The sequence below is a fragment of the Petromyzon marinus genome, chromosome 43 (assembly GCF_048934315.1).
Source record: "Petromyzon marinus isolate PM22_M1 ecotype Great Lakes invasive population chromosome 43, UKy_Petmar_22M1.pri1.0, whole genome shotgun sequence".
In the NCBI taxonomy this organism is placed as follows: Eukaryota; Metazoa; Chordata; class Hyperoartia; order Petromyzontiformes; family Petromyzontidae; genus Petromyzon; species Petromyzon marinus.
Genome location: NC_133709.1, coordinates 9,680,278 through 9,700,463, shown reverse-complemented (window position 1 = coordinate 9,700,463; position 20,186 = coordinate 9,680,278). Strand labels below are relative to the sequence as shown.

Sequence of the window (20,186 nt, the reverse complement as noted above, 5' to 3'; positions counted from 1 at the left end):
CCAAAGGGGGAAGAGGAGGTGCAAATGACATGCAAGGATTTGTGGGTTGAGCTCCGTTTGTATGCAGAGATGTGGAACTTATTTCGCACCGCACATAGCCAACTGTGTGCTAATCGGAGGTGCGGGGGAAAGCCAACAAACTAAACACAAAAATCAGTTCTAAAGAAGTCAGTTTTCAATCTAGATTTAAATTGCACAGCTGCTCCCGTGGCTTCCTCATATTGGAGGAGCATTCCAGACGGCTGCAGAAGCGCCTCTGAAAGCGCGCAATGCATGCGACCGTCTTTAATTTATCCGCCCTGCACACTGGATAACCACGCCACTGCCGGACCCCACCATCACCTCGCGCGCACCTGCAGTTCGCTGATGCCCTCCGAGCCCAGGTAGGTGTAGGGTCTCTGCGTGAGCAGGGGCACCGACTCCACGAGGCTGGGGGGCGCCGGCTGGGCGGGTGCGGTATTGCCCCCCGCGTGCTGACCCCGGCACCCGGCCCCGACCCCGACTCCAGCTCTGCTTCCAGATCCAGTTCCCGCTTCTCCCCCAGTTCCCTCTGTGGCTGCCGATGCCCCGCCACAGGCCTCGGCCTCCCCAGGCAGATCCCCAGATGGCCCCTCTGTCCCGTCACGCTCCCCGGCTGCCGCGGCTGCCCCATCGCGTTTGGTACTCCCCGCGGCCCCAGAACTCGTCCCGGCTGCGCCCGCCTCTCCGTCCGCCGGTTGCGCGACCGCTGCTTCGGAATCACTGCCGTTGTTGCCGTCGTCGGCATCATCGTCGTGGTCATCGTCGTGGTCACAGCCATTGCCTCCTCCTCCTTCATCGTCATCGCCTTCTTGGGCGCCATCGGTGGCGTCGGTGTCGAGGTGGGGGTGGTGCAGTACGGGGAAGGACGGGCCAATCAGGGCCTCCTTGCTGGGGTCTGACGGGCATGCACGCACCAAGACAAAGATTTACCCGTGTGGCCTTGAGCGAGCTGTCGGGGCAAGTGCTTTTAGCAAGCACCAATGAAGGCCGGCCGGCACGGCACGCAAAGGGGGTGGGGTGTGGCCAACACTTCGCCCGACTGCCTTTGTCTCCCCGGTACACATTTACAGCGGAGTCCATCAGGGAGAGGACCAAAACCGATTCAAATATTCACTGATATTACCCGTCAGCGAGAATCGAACTCGGGCCGGCAGGCTCATAGCGCAGTGCGCTAACCACTCGAGTCTCGCTCTCCACGCACGCATGTACACAAGCACTCATGCACATGAATGGCTGGGTGGCAGTGCCATGTGAGAGTACACATATTCGTTAATAAGCGAGGTTTGTTCGTCTTCGTAGAGAGATCCAGGGTAAAAGGGGCAGCCCTGACGTCACTAGCTCATGCCAATGCTGGTCGAAAAGGCCTCCACTGATGGGAGCTAAGGGGAGATGGTATTTTTTCCCTACGCTTCCTTTGCTGGCCAAAGACGCCTTGGTAAGATTTAGGAGTAAACCGTGGAGACATGAGACATGTTAGTTGTATGAATGTTTCTCGATAAAGTCAAACATTGTTATTAAAGCTCACAGACAAAAAGGAAGTTTATCATCATGTAGATTAGCCACAGAGCGCATGGCTGCACTGCATCGTTTAATCTTCCAAGTCAAGGCAGTCCACTCAGGCGTGCTGTGGGTAATCCACAGACTCTGGGAAGTCTGTCGGTTGCAGCACCTCGTTTAAGCCATCGTCACCGCGCGGAAACGAGTCCAGGACTCATTATGAGCGGAGGAAACCAGGGACGTGTGGTACTGATGATGAGCTACAGTGAGGGAAAAAAGTGTTCGATCCCATGCTGATTTTGTACGTTTGCCCACTGACAAAGAAATGATCAGTCCATAATTTTAATGGTAGGTTTATTTGAACAGTGAGAGACAGAATAACAACAACAAAAATCCAGAAAAACGCATGTCAAAAATGTTATAAATTGATTTGCATTTTAATGAGGGAAATAAGCATTTGACCCCTCTGCAAAACATGACTTAGTACTTGGTGGCAAAAACCTTGTTGGCAATCACAGAGGTCAGACGTTTCTTGTAGTTGGCCACCAGGTTTGCACACATCTCAGGAGGGATTTTGTCCCACTCCTCTTTGCAGATCTTCTCCAAGTCATTAAGGTTTCGTGGCTGATGTTTGGCAACTCGAACCTTCAGCTCCCTCCACAGATTTTCTATGGGATTAAGGTCTGGAGACTGGCTAGGCCACTCCAGGACCTTAATGTGCTTCTTCTTGAGCCACTCCTTTGTTGCCTTGGCTGTGTGTTTTGGGTCATTGTCATGCTGGAATACCCATCCACGACCCATTTTCAATGCCCTGGCTGAGGGAAGGAGGTTCTCACCCAAGATTTGACGGTACATGGCCCCGTCCATCGTCCCTTTGATGCGGTGAAGTTGTCCTGTCCCCTTAGCAGAAAAACACCCCCAAAGCATAATGTTTCCACCTCCATGTTTGACGGTGGGGATGGTGTTCTTGGGGTCATAGGCAGCATTCCTCCTCCAAACACGGCGAGTTGAGTTGATGCCAAAGAGCTCCATATTGGTCTCATCTGACCACAACACTTTCACCCAGTTGTCCTCTGAATCATTCAGATGTTCATTGGCAAACTTCAGACGGGCATGTATATGTGCTTTCTTGAGCAGGGGAACCTTGCGGGCGCTGCAGGATTTCAGTCCTTCAGGGCGTAGTGTATTACCAATTGTTTTCTTGGTGACTATGGTCCCAGCTGCCTTGAGATCATTGACAAGATCCTCCCGTGTAGTTCTGGGCTGATTCCTCACCGTTCTCATGATCATTGCAACTCCACGAGGTGAGATCTTGCATGGAGCCCCAGGCCGAGGAAGATTGACAGTTATTTGGTGTTTCTTCCATTTGTGAAAAATCGCACCAACTGTTGTCACCTTCTCACCAAGCTGCTTGGCAAAGGTCTTGTAGCCCATTCCAGCCTTGTGTAGGTCTACAATCTTGTCCCTGACATCCTTGGAGAGCTCTTTGGTCTTGGCCATGGTGGAGAGTTTGGAATCTGATTGATTGCTTCTGTGGACAGGTGTCTTTTATACAGGTAACACGCTGAGATTAGGAGCACTCCCTTTAAGAGTGTGCTCCTAATCTCAGCTCGTTACCTGTATAGACACCTGGGAGCCAGAAATCGTTCTGATTTAGAGGGGGTCAAATACTTATTTCCCTCATTAAAATGCAAATCAATTTATAACATTTTTGACATGCGTTTTTCTGGATTTTTTTGTTGTTATTCTGTCTCTCACTGTTCAAATAAACCTACCATTAAAATTATAGACTAATCATTTCTTTGTCAGTGGGCAATCGTACAAAATCAGCAGGGGATCAAATACTTTTTTCCCTCACTGTATGTACCATCAACGGTCTTTGACTAAGGTTTTCACATGTAAATAAAATTAGCATTAAACGTTGACTCGGGGACATTGCTTACCTTCTGTGCAAGTGCCATCCAAGCTTTTTTCACAACCCTGCCGGACCAAACAAAATAAAGAGGCAACGCAAGCATCAGCAGAGGTCACCGAGGAACCTGGGAGCTTTTGCCCCCGTCAACACGCGTCTCGGCAAACGGCCCTCATCTCCCCCCCCCCCACCCTCCTTGCCGCACGCGGTCGTCGCAAACACCGTGGAGACGGAGCGATGGAATCGGCTCGTGCAGCAGCAGCAGCAGCAGCTGGACCAATCGCCACGTCACGAGACTGCGAGAGGTGGAAACGATCGTGGCCGACGATGACAAGGACGATTTAAGTGCACGGATGTTTACCATCATGACGGAGTGGCCGTTGGGAAGATTCACGCTGCAGTCGTTCACCTCCCCCTGACAGCCTCGGAGACGGCGACGGATAGCAACCTGAACCTTCATGAGCGGGGAAAGAGGGGGAGGGTTCAGTAGGGACAGACGCACGATTGTATAATCGCCAGTATCAGCTATCGTCCATTTTTAGCGCTTTCCAACCAAGGTTGAAAGTGTTTTTCCTTTAACTCCATCCATCTGTCGGTCTGTAACGTGATCAACTCTATAAATGACAAATCAAACTGTATTGAAAACTGGTCACATTGATCAAAGGGTTATTGCCCAGATACAATCCGGTGCCAAAAATGGACTTTTCAAATATGCAAAACGCATTTTCCCCCAAGACTACCCTTCGGCATCCATTATCATCATCATCATCGCCATCGTCAGCCATTGTCAAACCACAGCTGGATGATTAACCTCGCCGACCCGCTGCCATCTCTCGCAAATCCTGCGACCTGCGATATAACGAGCCGTCTTCCGTACTGCCAATTAACCCTTTCCTATTCCGATGACATACGTCATTGTACGTGCACGTCATAGGAACGAAATCGGAAGAAAAAAAATAAACTAACTTCATCGGTCACGAGGCTCCCCCCCACAAGGCCATGCAGGTCGGGCACGTGGCACAGTTTGGCGGCAGCTATCATAGAGCGCGGTCGTGTCGCTACAGTTCTCTGCGGTGAGTACAATGCCTTTAGAAAAGAAAAGAAAAAAAAATGGCAAAAACACCTCCCCAAATTGTATTTACGCCGAGCCACTTGCGCACTCCCACAGATTCGGCGGTGAGCGGGACGCTCACCCCCGCAACCAGCAGGACGTCTCGGAACGGGAACGGGTGAAACGCTTCCGAAGACGCCGCGCACGTTGGTACGAGCACGGCGCAGCTAACCTCGCGCCGCAGGAAGCAGTGCACCGCGGTGATGACGAGGCCCTGCAGCGAGTCGAACACGGAGAAGAGGACCTGGAAGAGCGACGAGCGGCGGTCGGTGATGGCTAGCACGGCCGACATCCACGTGAGCGCGAGCAGAGGCAGCACCACGCACGAGCTCCACAGGGATGCCCTGCAGACCGATTAGGGGTTCGGGGTATAGACAGAGAGAAGGCAGCGCGTTGAGAGGGTCAGTGAGAGGGCGAGTAAGAGAGTGAGAGAGAGAGAGAGGGAGAGGCAGTGGGCACCACACACGAGCTCCACGCGGAGGGACATTGGGCAGGAGAGTGAGCGAGAGTGTGGGTGGGCGAGTGCGAGATGGAGTAAGGGAGGAAGCAGATCGAGTGGAAGGTTGAGTGCATGAGAAAATGCATGAGTGACTGAGTGAACGAGTTATGAATGTGGGTCGCGGCTCCGGGTCAAAGTCGTACGGCTGGGGCTGAGTGAGGACGATGCTCACATGGCGTTGCTGTGAGTGGAGTCTCTCAGGGAGCTGCTGGACATGGCGCCGCATTTGGAGCAGCGAAGGGTGGAGCCGTTGGGCTGCTCTCCCGGATGACTGCTCAAACACACACACACACGCGCGCGCGCGAATCAGCACAGTGCTCGCTCACTCACTCCCATAACCAAATCGCTCGCGCGCTTATTCAATAACTCACTCTCACAATCGCTCACTTACTGACCTTCTCTCTCTTGTTCATTCATTCACGCGCTCACTCATACACTTCCTGCTTGCTCACTCACACGCTTATCTGTATATGCATGTTGTATGCTGAACTTATTTTGCACCGTACATAGCCAACTCATGCTAATCGGAGGTGCACACTCGCTCGTGCTCGTTCACGTGATCCCTCACCTTGTACTCCTACTCACTCGCTCTCTCGCTCGATCATTCACCGACATGCACATCCACCCGCACGCTGACTTAGCAACAACAAGCCACCGTGACTCTTGAGGCACACAAGCCGTCACCTGGCCGCCGCTGTGAGCGGACACACACTCACCGGTGGGGGGCGTCCTTCCGGATCTTGTCGGGGACGCCGTTTCTCGTGACGAGTTTATTGAAGACCAGAATTCCAATCACCATGTTAATCTGAACGCAGAACGCACACGGGAGACGGAGGAAGAGACATAACTAAACATGGAAGGTTCGCGTCAATGGGTATTTGTAAAAATGTTAATAGTAGGGGGAGAGGGAATTTATAAATGGAACCGTTATTAACAACACTGCCGAGATAAATAAAAACACACTGCATTCACTTCAACATCAACAAGAACACAACAGCCGCCATTCGCAACGAAGTGGCGGTGACATCACCACGGTGCTTGTACCAGGCTAGGTGCATCATCATGATCACCAACCACTAACAGCAGGACAGTTCCACAAATTCGAAAATACATTTTCGACACTTTAAACAAGCGGTTAATTAAAACTACAAAAAATGTTTTTTTTTATTTTAGCAGGTAAGGCCCACTGAGCTATATAACTCTTTTTCAGAAGCAACCTGGCCACCAATGATAGCTCAAGAAAGTGGCTTATCATGTGGAAATGTATAGCAGCCAAATACTCGAAATGCATGTTATTTCTTAATGTGGAGCAAAAAACCGGGGGACCCAGAGAAAAATCCACACTTTTTTGCCACGGGGAGAACATGCAAACTCCATATATACAGGCGTCAGGGTCGGGATCGAACCCACAACCTCCTGTATACAGGGTGAGGTAGTTAACATCTCACCACTGCGAGATGTTCATGATGACACTTATCAGTAATGATGAGGTGGGTTTTTACTTGGGCATAGCACGCCAATAAATCAGGGATTCTGTCAGAGATGCTATCTAAAAAAACAGATAACCATCTTCACAGTGACACCCCAATGACTATTATTCAGCTTTATTGAGTGCTGAGATTGATAAATTGTGGAACTGCGAACCCTTATTTCCACCACGAAGGGCTTACCCCCCCCCCCCCCATTACAATAAATACGGTGGTAATTCTCAACGATTCCACCATAAAAAAACACCATGGTAATTCTCAACAATTCCACCACAACCACGAAACACCACAATAACCACACCACAGCCATAACAACTTCTGATGGACACCACGACCACCAACAGAATCACCACCATCATGACAATCACATCATAACCTAAGTTTTGGGATTAAAACCTCACCCATCCTTGTCCTACTTTAAATTACTATTGAGCTCAGATTCCGATCACGCCGACCTGCAATTTATCGCTCTGCTTTGCACCCTTTAAGTTCATGAATGTGCTTTTTGACAATCTTACCAAAATCGTTGCTGTTAATAAGCCCAACATTTTTCCTAAGCGATGCGTTCTACTGGTCTTGTAATACTTTTTTTATGCTCATTGTACCACGTTGATGTACAACCTTGCCATTCGGAAACATGACAGTTGTTCTTGGATTGTTCCTGTTGTTTTGCGGTCACGAGGTTTTTATTGTGTAACCAGGTCCCCATAGAAAATGTGCATTTATTGACCAAAGGGTGTTTACCGTTGCAAAAATAAATTAATAAAACTATAAACATCACAGTCATCTTCACCACTACCAATGACACCACTACCACCTCCACAACAACCATCACCACCACTATAACCACCACCAAAATGACTGCATCACAGTCATCAAAACGACACCATATCACCACTGCTAAAATCATCACTACAAGGCGACTACCAGCATTACCACTATGACTGTTACAATCATCACTAGCACCACTATAATCATCACCACCACCATGACCACCACAAAAAACACATCAAAATGATCTTCAACACTACCAATGACATCACCACCATCTCTCTACAATAACCAGCACCACCATTATCACCATGACCAGAACAACTAAATCACAAACATCACCAATCACCACTGACATCACGACCACCAGTGTAGGCCAATGTATGCTGGCCTCACGGTCTAAATTTGCCAAAATATAAAAATGACACCGCAAATTACTCAATTGGAATTACACAAACATCAGCAACCATCGTCCCCTACTGGCAGACTAATGCCCCAGATCACTCTTGTAAATGCCTCATCCTGGTCTTCCGAATTCTCCCCTGGTTGAACAAAATCAACTTGATCATCACCACCAACATTACACCCATCAGCAGTACAACCACCAGCACCATCATTATCGACACCACCACCATCATTCACTACCACCCATACGAACAACCACCATTAATATCCACCACAACCACCACCACGCTGAGATACGATTGCAAGTTGTCACTCTCTCCATGTAATCACAATGTCCACGGTCCCTTCTTTGTTAAAACTGTTTTGACAAGTTCAATGTGTAGCATTATATATATTAAGACCTTGGTTTGTGAGAGCTTGGGTGACAGCTTCCATCCAGTGAACCAAATGCCTTTTCATGGTGGACAAAAGCGAGGCATGAATGGCATTCGATACTCATTTGTCTTCTCTGCCACTTGAGTGACAGCGGGAATGTAGTACATGCATGTGTGACGTATGGCCAGAAACATGGAACACTGAAAAAGAAAATGAAAAACATTTTTCGTAAGTACACAAAGAAGCGTAAAGAGCTACGTAAATAATAATAATAATCATTTAAGACCGTTGTAATTTCAACTCGCAATTCGCCGCCAGGGTATTCGCTCGCACTCGACGAGAGAGGACGTCTCAAGAGGGCCTGACGAGGAGGAAGCACAGGACGAGCGCGAAAAGGCAGCCACCACGCGGCAAACGAGCCTGCGCCAAATCACCCCCCCCTCCGCCCCCGCACCACTTCTCCCAAGCTCTGCAGTCCTAAATGTATTAAGGTGTTATCGGCCAATCAATAAGTGTTTACACGTTAGGGATGAAAGCGGAGCGCCCGGAAAAAAAACACCCCCACGCATGCGAGGGGGGGGAGGGGCAACGCTCAACCGCGTGCAAGTGGAGCAGGTGTGTGTGGAGTCCACGACTGGCTGCACCGCTTTCTGCTGGCGAGCCAGCGGACCGCACTTTCCCTTGGTGCCCACGGGGGAAGGCAGTTTCACACAACTGCCATGTGAGATCCACCAATTGTGATGCCAGGCACTTTCAGAATCTTTATTTTCGGATATCTTTTTTTATCCTGGAGGAATACGACGAGGTATGAAGCCATGAGGCTCAAACACCGGCTCAGCTACGAGGTTCCTGCTTCACCTCTGCGGCTGCCCGACCAGATGACGCACCAATTGGGTCGAGGCTCAAAAGAAAGCCGTCCCTTGGTGTGGACCAATCAGTTTCAAGGACAATGCATATATTATCATAGTATGTTTTTTGTTTGCATTTTGACTGCAGGTATTGTGGTTAATGCAGACATGAATCCTCGTAAAAAGGTTTCAGTTTTGTTGCCAGAAAAAATGGTAAAAAAACCCTATTATTACATTGTGGTACTGGCAAAGGAGGTCTAATGATATACAAACTTTTTATTTTACCAAGTAAGGCCCACTAACCTATATAGCTCTTTTTCTAAAGCGACCTGGCTACAAATGATAGCTCAAGGAAGTTCCTTTATCATGTGGGCATTTCATGCAGCCAAATACTCTAAATGCACGTTTCTACATGTGGAGGGAAAAACCGGAGGATCCTGAGAAAAATCCACGCGACAACCTCCGAATATACAGGCCTCAGGGGTCGCGTTTGAACCCGCGACCTCTGTACACCAGGTGAGGTAGTTAGTATCTCGCCACCGCGGCCTACAGCAGGAGGTCATCGTGGAAGCTGATGCCGAAACTAGAATACGTGGGGGGCACATAATATGTGCAGCGCACAAGCCGAAATGCCACTTTCCTCTGGAGGGAGTGGTGGGAGTATTCCTTCCCCACGCTTTCAAACATATATGTGTAAAAAGGGAACGTTTCAGGCAATGGCCCTTCTTCATAGAACGTAAAATAATATTTTGTTACGCGCCATTACTAAGGGCCATTGCCCGAAAATGTTGCCGACTATATTTTTTCTTTCTTTTAACGCCACAGTGATAAATGTTTGCGCTTGCGCACCACTGCCAACGCAGCATCAAAAGGAAAGTAAGCCGGCTTACAGGCAAGACACATCACGGCCAGAAGGGACGACGGCCAATGGACAAGACTGGTAATGGAATGGCAGCCAAAGGAGAGACGTGGCCGGAAACGGAGCAATGAGATCAGATCACGCGCAGCCGCAATGAGATGGATTGTAGGATCACAGGATGACGGGGGATGGAGACACTGTGTCGAGGACTTGATCCAGCAGTGGATAAACCATGTCCAACGATGGTGACGATGACGACCGTGACAATTGGCATCAAATTGACCAATGCCTCCTTCACCACGAGTACCGATCACCATCATGAACACTACCATCTCCAACTACCACCACCAGTACAAACCCCTTTCCACCACCATCACCACCCACATATTCATAACCAACATCATCACCACACCCGGCACTGGCAGGAAAGTGTTCATAATCAAAATAACATTGCCAATTTAGCCAGAAAAGCCTCACCAAGTCTAAAAACTATCTTTGGAACATTTATCCGGAAAGCTTAGCCATTTCCATTAAGAAGCATTAGGCTTTTGTGTAGGAAACCAGAGAACCCGGAGGAAACCCACACGTGGCATCTCCTGGCCACCACGCAGTCCATGCCACCCCCAGGCAGTCTCCCGTCGAAACACTGACCAGGCTCGGCTCTGCTTAGCGTGTGAGCTCTGACGAAGTGGGGCACATGCACTCACCAGCACCACGACAGCAGCCGGTCCCACAAAAGAGTACAGGAGCCCACCCTCCAAAGAGAGCCAGCAGCTGGGAAGAGTTCGCGCACGCGCACACACAGACACGACACAGCAATAGAGAGATAGAAACACACACACACAGGACGCAAAGAGACACGTACAATGATGACAAAGACAAACGACACACATAACAAGAGACACAGAAAAATAGAGACGTTCAGGCACACAAAGAGACACGCAGACACAAAAGCATAGAGACACACACGCACGCACAGAGAGGAAGGATTATGACAGCCTGAGACACACACAGAAGCATATACAAAGCAATGAAGCGGACGTGCAGTTCAAGGAGGGAGGAGATGCTGAGGCTGCCGAGATTTGTGGCAGGTTTGCATCTTGTGTACATGGACACGTGTGCACGTGCGCATGTCAACAGAACGCCAGGAGGGACGGCACACGATTCAACGATGATGAAAGTAGATAATTGCCAGAATTTTCATTAAGAGAAGTACATCAAAGTACTTTGATCAAGGGACGCGGAGCGGTGGTACGCGCACGATGTGACCCGAATTTGATTTCTGGCTACAACCGGCGGGTGATTTCTGTGCTATATACTGCTCAACCCAGCGATTAAAACACATTGATATTTGCATTGCCTTTTCCACGGATTGTCTTCAGCCATTCTCTGGTCTAACACTGGCGAGACAAGGGCATAAAGGAGGCTGTCTCCGGTGTAGGCCAACCAGATTCAAGGCCAACGCATACATTATTGTCAAAGCACATTTGTTCACACGTTTTACCACAAGCATGTATGATTAATGCAGACTTTATGCCTTGCAATTGATGTCAATTTGGTATTTGAACACCTTAACACCTCCTGCATTTTTTCAGGAAAGGGTAAAGCCTATTTTGTTTTCGTCGATATCTATGCTGGTTCTGGGCCTCCTCTAGGTCACCTTAGACATAAAAAGTAGCTGGTGCGGTGTAAACATCGGCGCAAAAGTTGGGTGGGGGGGGGACGCGGTGCTGCTACCACACAGACACACGCACACCAAACACACGCACACATGGGCAGGCACGCACATGCACACCGCCACACATACGGGGGCGGCTTACTAGCTGTGGGTTCCGTATCCCTTCATCTTCGTGAGGCCACAGGAAAAGGCGACCGTCATCGCCGGGAAGCCTGAACGACACACATCATCGCTCACATGACGATAATATTCATGTTGCTAACCATCATGCTGACGATGGTGACGACGATGATGATGCTAATGCTGATGTCACCGACACTGCCACTGCTGATGCTGATGACCTAAACGATGATGGACGCCCATGATGACGCCGAGGATGACGATGATGACGTGAACCATTGCGATGACTACGATAGCGACGACGACGTTGACGCCGACGGTCGTGACGCTGCCGCTGACGTCGCCACCGCCGACGTTGCCGACAATGATGGCCACACTCATGAGGATGCCGACGATGATGCTGATGATGATGCTGCCGATGCCCATGACTGCGCGCACCCCATCCGAGCAGCAGGAAGCGCTTGTGGATGAGCCGGCGGCGGAGACGTCCGCCCACGGCGGTGTAGGCGTGCCAGGCTTCGGCCAGGACCCAGCAGAACGACGCCAGGAACGTGAAGTGCAGCAAAGCGGCCGTGGCCACACACGCGGCCTATGCAGGGAGGTGCACACACGCGTACACACGCATGCACGCACACGCACGGGACACGCGCAGGATGCCCATAGGGTAAAACACACACACAAGACACGGGACACACGAGGGATGGACAGGACACAAGAGACACACATGGGACATGCGGGATATACACACACACACACAGGACACGCATGGAACACCAATAGGTATACACACAGCAAGCCATACACAAGGCACATACACAGACACGACAGTGCATTACAAACACAGAATGCACAAACAGACACACACACACGCACATACACACGGGATGCGCGACGTTAAATATGCACCGAAACAAAGGACACGCACAAGGGAGCAACGTGCAGAGACACACACTCACAAGAGCAGATACTCACAACATTAATACAGGACACACAGAAACACAGGACACGCAGAATATACACAACAGGATCACTGTGCATTCATAAAGGACTTGACTAGTGAGAGTGCGTGAAAACAAAATGTTCAGAATTAATAAGGTGTAGAACACATTGGGTCACACAGGGTCACACAGGGTCACACAGGTACCCACAGGGACCCTGGGTGGGCCCTCCACACAGCCCGCAGAGACATACCCTCTGCTGCATGAGCGTCTGCGCCAGCAGGATGAGTCCGTTGGAGGAGATGATGGAGATGCAGAGGTTGATGAGGATCACGGCCCTCTCCGAGCGCACGACCCTGCTCACGGACGCGGCGTTCAATCGCGACGTTCAAACGCGACGATGGGGCTCAACTTTCACGGGCATCCACAACCACTCCCTCCCCCCACCCCCCTCAACAGCCACAGACACCGAACACCAGGACGCCTCCGGATGCTACCTTCCTTCGCCGCTGCACGTCGCCGTCCACGTGAATCTCAAGACGTGCTTTCCTCACCTCACGAGTCTTCGTGGACTCCCAGAATCCCTCGCTTAAATGCGAGCTGCCATTTCATTTGTACGCAATTTTAAGGCAATTGCGCCTATGACCATATATCGGTCCGAGCTAAAGAGGGTCAAGCCTGGATAGTGGTTGGCGAGGAACCCACCATACTTAAAATGGGTGCCGTAGGCTGGTGTGCGGCTACAATGCACGCGGCAGAGGACAATGCAGCAAAATGCGTTGTTGCAATGTACTTCTTTGCTCTCAACTTTCACCAAACCACACTGACCAGCCTGGTTTAACTTGAGTCGAATAATCCCCACGATCCTGCACGGTGTGGTGGGGCCCACATCCAGCAATGATTTAAAATGCATCACAAACATGGTTATGAAATGTTTAACGATCTTGAGGGAGGGAGGCTCAGTTGACAGGTGGCGTTCCATCCTTTTTGACATGCTGGACTACAGAGGGGTGCTCTGTATAATGTGACTGACGGAGGGGATCTTGCGATGGGTATTTCAGGGTGTTTTTTTTATTGTGTCCGCGAACACAGTACACAATGGGATTTCTGTAACGCGGAAAAGTGTGTAAATGTTATATTTCTTGAAGAAGAAGAAGAAGAAGAAAAAAAAGGCCATTAAAAGTCTAAAATAAAATTTTAAAAACCCCAGAAACGACACGATGAATGAAGCAAAGTGCCGAATAACCGAACATTTTTGTGTTTCTTCTGATCGAAAAAAAGGAGGGGAGGGAGTGGAAGAAGAGGAGGAGGTTGAAGAGGAGGACCTCACCTCCAGTAGAGCGCGTAGACCACAATGAGGCAGAGCAGGGCTAGCGAAGAAACTGTGCAGCCAACCACCAGCGTCAGCGACAGCGCGCTCGCCTGATCCATGTCCTGGGGCAAGTGCGGGTGAGACGGGGACGAAATTCTGGTCACCAGGTCCGTAGTGCAGTGCTCTAATCAATGCACTCACTTCACTATTGCTCCACAAAGACAAAGATCCCCCCCTATAGTCTTCAGACTTTTGGGACAAGTGCTGTTTGCAAGCATCTATTAAGGCCAGCACCAGCACACGAGGGGACAGGTGGCCAGCACCACGTGATGTTTACACACCGCACAGGGTACTCAGTGAAGGCGGAGTCGACCTAGGGGGATGCCCAGGACCAGTTCAAATATTCACCACTGTTGTTGGTAGTGAGTGGGAATTTAACTTGGGTAGCCGGGTTCGTAGTGCAGTGCGCCAATCACTACATCAACGCTCCCGCACACACACACACACGTACACTGACACATTCGTGGGATCAGAACACACATGGAGCTTTCACCTGATGCGGGCTCAATTTGCACAGAACATTTTATTAATTATTTTACCATCGCTAACGCTTCATTCGAAACACTGTTTTGCCTTTTCGTCCCAATTATATTCCAACTGTGTCACATCTTGCAACAATGAAATGTCAATTTGGAACTCCCACAGCGAGTAGTGTAACATCAGCGCGTGTCAGCGAACAGCCTGATTGTAAGATGACAGTACAGAACTGCTTCTGAAAGTCATACAACTGACTCTTACCCACACTATGTGGTCTATATTTTATACGAGCAATTATAACATAATGATGCTCTGCACAGTATTTATCCAGGAAAGCCTCACCGAGTCTCAAGACTAATTCAGGAGGGCTCTCTGAATTTCGTTGTTTGGTCAATACCATTAATAAGCTTTGCAGTTTCTACAGAAAGTAATTAGTAGCCAAACGTCCCAAGGCATGATCCTCTTGAAAAGATAATTCGCGACTCAAGGTCAGGAATTCCTGGGTCATAGATAGTATTGTTATCTCTAGCACAAGTTAATGTATCCGGTTTTGACATGTGTAAGGGTTTATTGACGACTCTTGTGTCCAATCATGAAAGAGCGTTCGTATGCCAAATCATAAATGTTGATTATTGTTGTCAACTTCTCCAAATTTCAGAGTGTTGTTAAGTCACCAGATTGTGGTATGCGGTCTCCAGAGACGAGTACGTCCGACTGCCTTCTGCACCACCATCATCATCACCATGACCACTATCACCATAACCACAAAAACCACCGTTGTGAGACTCAGGGACATGATGCCCAAGGTACGAGTTAAATATACAGCCCTGATTCAAAATATCTCCCGCTTCGTGTTCGTTATCGGCGTTGCTCGACCATATTTCACCGCACTGGCCAGTGTGGGTTGGCCATAGGTAGGGCTGGTTCAGGTACTACTACACGGGACTCGAACTCAGGAAGTCACAACGTGGTGCGATCAGTGTTCGCTTAATTGTTAAGCTAACGTTACACGTAATGATGTCGAGACAAATACGCGTTAAAAACTCAAAGAAATACCAATGTAATTGCCTTGGCAAAGATCACATCGGTGGGCACAGTGACGTCCATCAATGAGGATTAATAGCCAATACCGTAGGGTTAATACAAACAAGCGTGAGATGCTCAACGCTGATTGCATTACATAACGTGAATACAGGCGGTTCATAAATGCAGCTGCTAAACGTAACGAATCAGAAACGTGTCATTTACACCGGAGGAATTCGATGAGCTACAAAGCTCTTTGTCACGGACGAAAGTCGGGGCAGGTAAGAACGTTACAACAACAAACATTAGTAGAATAACAACAACACAAACACAAGAGTGCACGGTAGGAGGAGAAAGGTAAGAAGGGACGTGCGCATTCGGACGTGGCATATGCGATCCACGGGCAGCTGTGACTAGGCTGGACCGTCTGAATGTTTCTACGTAAAGGAAACAAAAAAAATACATATGGCAACCACGCACGAAAATCGGTAAACCCGCACGCGGTGTGGGGGCGGTCTGTGGGGTCTGGGCGGATATTCGACGGTCCGTTTGTGCTGCAATCCAGCAAAGACGCGACGTGCACCCCCACACACACACAGACCCACCACACACCTTGGCCAACCGAGTTAGACTCCCCTAGCCAGGGCTTAACCACCACCCCACCTCCCCCCCCCCGTCAGTGGCGAATAATATCACAAGCAGTCCGAGACCGGCCGGCCGGCGGGCCGGCCGGCCTTGACCAACCCCGCACTCACTCAGTGCGGTGAAGTATGGTCAAGCAAAAACCCCCGGGACAAATGACAACAGCATTTCGTATTGCAATCGGCACATGCATTCACTCTGTGTGTGTGTGCGTGTACCCTGTGCATTACAATACTGGACGTGTAGGTTATAATATACTGTGTCGCAAGATAACTGGCAGAGGTTTTCGAGCTAAGTTTAAATTAAATCGCCGTTAATTAATGCTTTGGTCACCTGCTAATACGAAACTTGAGCATTTAAACGAATTATGGGATGACGAATCTTTTAACACGCAAGTGGCTTTAGTTAGACACGTGCCAATTTTAAATCTACACGGCAACAGATTTGCACACATCAGTAGTAATAACTATGCTGCAGATGTACATTAAACGCAACCACAACAATTTCTCCCTTAGATTTTAAAATGAAATGAAAACCATTCACGGCACAACATCGTCAGAATTACGATCTTATCCGCCACGTTGGCCAAAAACGCGATTAATGACCAACTTAATGTCGACCTGCAAATGAATAACAAGCATTTTGGAAGAAATGGCTCCATCATAATTAATAACACCGGGATCGGTGTGCATTTTCTGCTGGCACAGATATGCACCAAAACATAAAAACTTCTACTTTAAAATCCCTTGACTGTAAAAGGATGTTGGTTGTTTTTTTTTTCTAAAGCATTGTGTTAATTAAATTGCAATTGCAGAAAAAAGCAACGCGTGTGGCAACGCGCGATTTGACTCCACAATTACGCCGAATTACGCTGCCGAAACAAAGCGATGCAATTCTTGTTCAAAACGCAATGTAGATTTCCCCCCCCACCCCCCACCAATCCCTTAATTTAAATGCAACTGCTTACAAAAAAAAATCTTAACGACACACAATTCTGCTTAAACACTCAAAAAGGAAAAGCCCCATCGTGCAGCAGCATTATTTTTTGTGTGTGTAATCAAACCCGCACAATATTAAAAGCACCGCCGCCGTTTAAGACGCAGCAAACGGCGTCGCATCAAAACCTCCGAGCGAGCTCACCCAACCACCACCGCCATCCCCTCCACGGCAATTAAACGCACAAACCATCGCTCGAGGTACAAATAAGCTCAACGACGACGACGACGACTCGCCTCGAGGAGGCGATAAGACGAAACCAACCAAAAAGGGTTATCAAATTAAAACCGAGGCGAGACATCGCGACCACCGCAACCAAAAAAAAAACCACCAACCCACGCAAAACTCACCAGCGAGTCGGCCTCACGCCTGCCCAAGATGGCGAAAGCCGCATCAAGGCTGTGTGGCAGCGACACCGCGTCCTGCCGGGCCGCGCCCGCCGCGGGCGCGCAGCCCCTCTGGCCGACCAACCCCCCGCCCCGGCCGGCGGGGCTCCCTATCCGAGCGCCGTGGTCCGGCCCCGCCGCTAGGCCCGAGGCCCAGGCCGCCGAGCCTGCGGCGTCGCCTGACGCCGCGCGGCCGCCCGATGTCGTCCCGAAGGCCGGCCGGACGCGCTAAGAAATTAGGGGGGGGTGGGTGGGGAGTGCTCAGTCAAGCTAGGCCGCGTTCTCTGGCGACAACCGCTCCTGTTGCTGCTGTGGAAGATAATGCTGGGCGGCGGTGGCGGCGGCGGTGATGGTGGTTGTGCCGATTAAATAATAAAAAAAAAGAATGAAACAAGTGTCTGGTGGTGTTGCGGGTTTTTTTTTTGTTAATCTGCAAGACGGGGAGGCGGGAAAAGGCGGGCGTTCCGCCAATGTAAATCGATCCGTGATTAATGAACGAGCGGCACCGCCGCTGCGAGAGGAGGCCGCACACGGTTGCTCTCCGAGCAAAGCAACAGCCGATGGATTTCTCGCGTCCATCAAACTCCCCCTCCCTTATCCCTACCCCCCCCCCCCCCCCCCGTTGGGTCTCGTTCGTTCGTTCGCCGCGAGATAACAGAATTTTAACCCGCTCCTCGGCCCTCGCAACAACAACAACAAAAAACCACGCACGCGCATCACCCACCCCTCCATTGAAACGATGAATTTCATTCATTCGTGCCATGCGGAGCGTGCGCAAACGGGCGCGTTTTGCTGAAACAAACGAAATAAGCCTACGCGGAATTGTCCTCCCTTGCCTTTGTATCGTTCCCAAAGCCCCTCCTCCCCTGCCGTAATCATTGGATTTGTTGCGCTTAGGCGCCGGTGAGGGCTTTGAAAACTTAAATCACCGTGGGTTTAAATTTTGATTTAAAGCTTTCGTACCGAAAAAACTAAGAATATCACCGTGGGTTTGTTTGCGCGTTTCGTGAAATTGCTGAAAACGCGGCATTTATGGCCACCTAACTTCGGGCTATTCCTCTAATCGTAAGGGTCATTAAATATGTATCTGCCATTCTATTTTTTTATTTGGGCGCGTGGCAGCAATTTGCGGGTGTTCTGGAGATTAAATGCCCCATGGCGCGATCTGCTTGCCGGCCAACGGCGAGAAGGTCTTCAGGGAGACAAGAGAGTTTGCGTCGTTTTGCCGCTCTTCCTCCGATGAATTGAGCAAAGACCCACTGGATTGATTTATACGATCCGTAGCTTGGGTCGCAAGGCCACATTTCGCACTACTGTGGCTTGTCTTTTATGTGTCTATTATTTGCGAGTCTCTGCGTGTCTCAATTAGCGCGGTTGGCAACGTACGGTGCAAAATAAGTTCAACGTTGCCCATACCAATGTGTGCGTATGGGTTTACTATAACGGTCCACAGTGGGTTTGCATGGCCACAATCGCACGACTGGGTGCTTTGTCTTTTAATGTATCTCTTTTGGGATCTCTACGTTCTCGTGTGAATGCCAATATGTTCACGAGCATGGTGCCCAATGTTCAGCTTCATGCAGCATTATCGCGCCTCCACTTAGGGGGGCTGTTCCTCCAATCGTACGAGTCGTGAAATATTTATTTGGCATTCAAATCGATACATGCGTGCGCCAGCAATATATTCCGGAGCTAAGATGGCCAATGTCGAGGTCTGCCAGCCACTAAGAGAGGAGGGGGCTTCATGAGACAGAGAGTTTCGTGTCGTTTTGCCGTTCTGCCTGTGTTGAACGAGCGCCAACAACACTAAACGGTCCACCAATTCGGTGGTGGTGGTGGTGTCAGTGGTTAACTCTTCATCCGTTGTGTTTCCGTGTGTGTGGGCTGACTGACGGACCCACAGTCGCATATATAGCCGAGGAACTGTGGAATGAACGCCTTCGAACAAAATGACCGTGAGAAGGGCAAAGTGGCTTCACGCTGTGAAAATACCAAAAAAACGAGGCCACCTCGCCCATCTGCCAGACTCCCCTTCCCCGCACTTGCCAAATGTATCTGATTAAAACATATACAGTATACGTGTTACTCAATTAAATAAACACGGGAAAGAATATAGTGGCTCGTGCAAATGTATACTCTTATTTGAAATATAGAATGTTTAAGTCAATGTTGAATTGTGTTATGAAGGGATGTTGCATGGGAAACAAAGTCAGCTATTATATATATTTTTAAAGATCACACAGCGTTCTTGGTGAATGTTTAAATGGGGCCTCATTTATCTACGACCATATTAACCGTGATTTATACTAACCGTGGAAGCTGTGCTATTATCTGCGGCTCTTTTGCTTCCTATAACTCGTGATTTGCTTCCTGTGGATAAGTGGGAGTAAAATTCACGGACAACCCCTTACATAAGATGATCTGATCTTCATCCCCACGCACCTCCGATGAGCACGGTTGGCTACGTACGGTGCGAAAGAAGCATCGGCGGAGTTTGACTTCTATATTTGGGGGGGGGGGGGTGGCATTGCCCCTCCGTGCCCCTCTCCCCCCTCCGCAAACTCAGCCCATGGAAATAACTTCAACATACATAACATCGTCATGGATTACAGGAGAACTCAATACATCATCAGAGTCATTATTGTTGGCCACCACATTATTGATGGCCTTTGTACATAATAACACTGTGTTCACCGTTATCATTATAATTTCTGTAGGCTGACAAGGCAATTGAGTGGAAATTGATACAGCCCTCCAAACTCTCACAAA

The 20,186-nt window shown here is 49.4% G+C and overlaps 1 protein-coding gene across 3 annotated transcripts in view; it reads right to left on the bottom strand.

The window, feature by feature from the left end:
• LOC142930806 (uncharacterized) overlaps nt 1-18,027 on the bottom strand; it is a 29,704-nt gene extending 11,677 nt beyond the window's left edge. Inside the window, exons 1-12 of one of the 3 annotated variants that reach the window (XM_076073814.1) lie at nt 17,382-18,027; nt 13,852-13,955; nt 12,775-12,877; nt 12,022-12,172; nt 11,606-11,675; nt 10,493-10,559; nt 5,757-5,845; nt 5,213-5,311; nt 4,714-4,885; nt 3,792-3,884; nt 3,462-3,498; nt 354-916 (exon numbers count right to left, since the gene is read on the bottom strand). In XM_076073814.1, the coding sequence (XP_075929929.1) occupies nt 354-916; nt 3,462-3,498; nt 3,792-3,884; nt 4,714-4,885; nt 5,213-5,311; nt 5,757-5,845; nt 10,493-10,559; nt 11,606-11,675; nt 12,022-12,172; nt 12,775-12,877; nt 13,852-13,952 (1,545 nt within the window). In that variant the 5' untranslated portion in view covers nt 13,953-13,955; nt 17,382-18,027. The other 2 variants (XM_076073813.1, XM_076073815.1) reach the window with 2 other exon arrangements.
• Between the last annotated feature and the right edge of the window lie 2,159 nt (nt 18,028-20,186).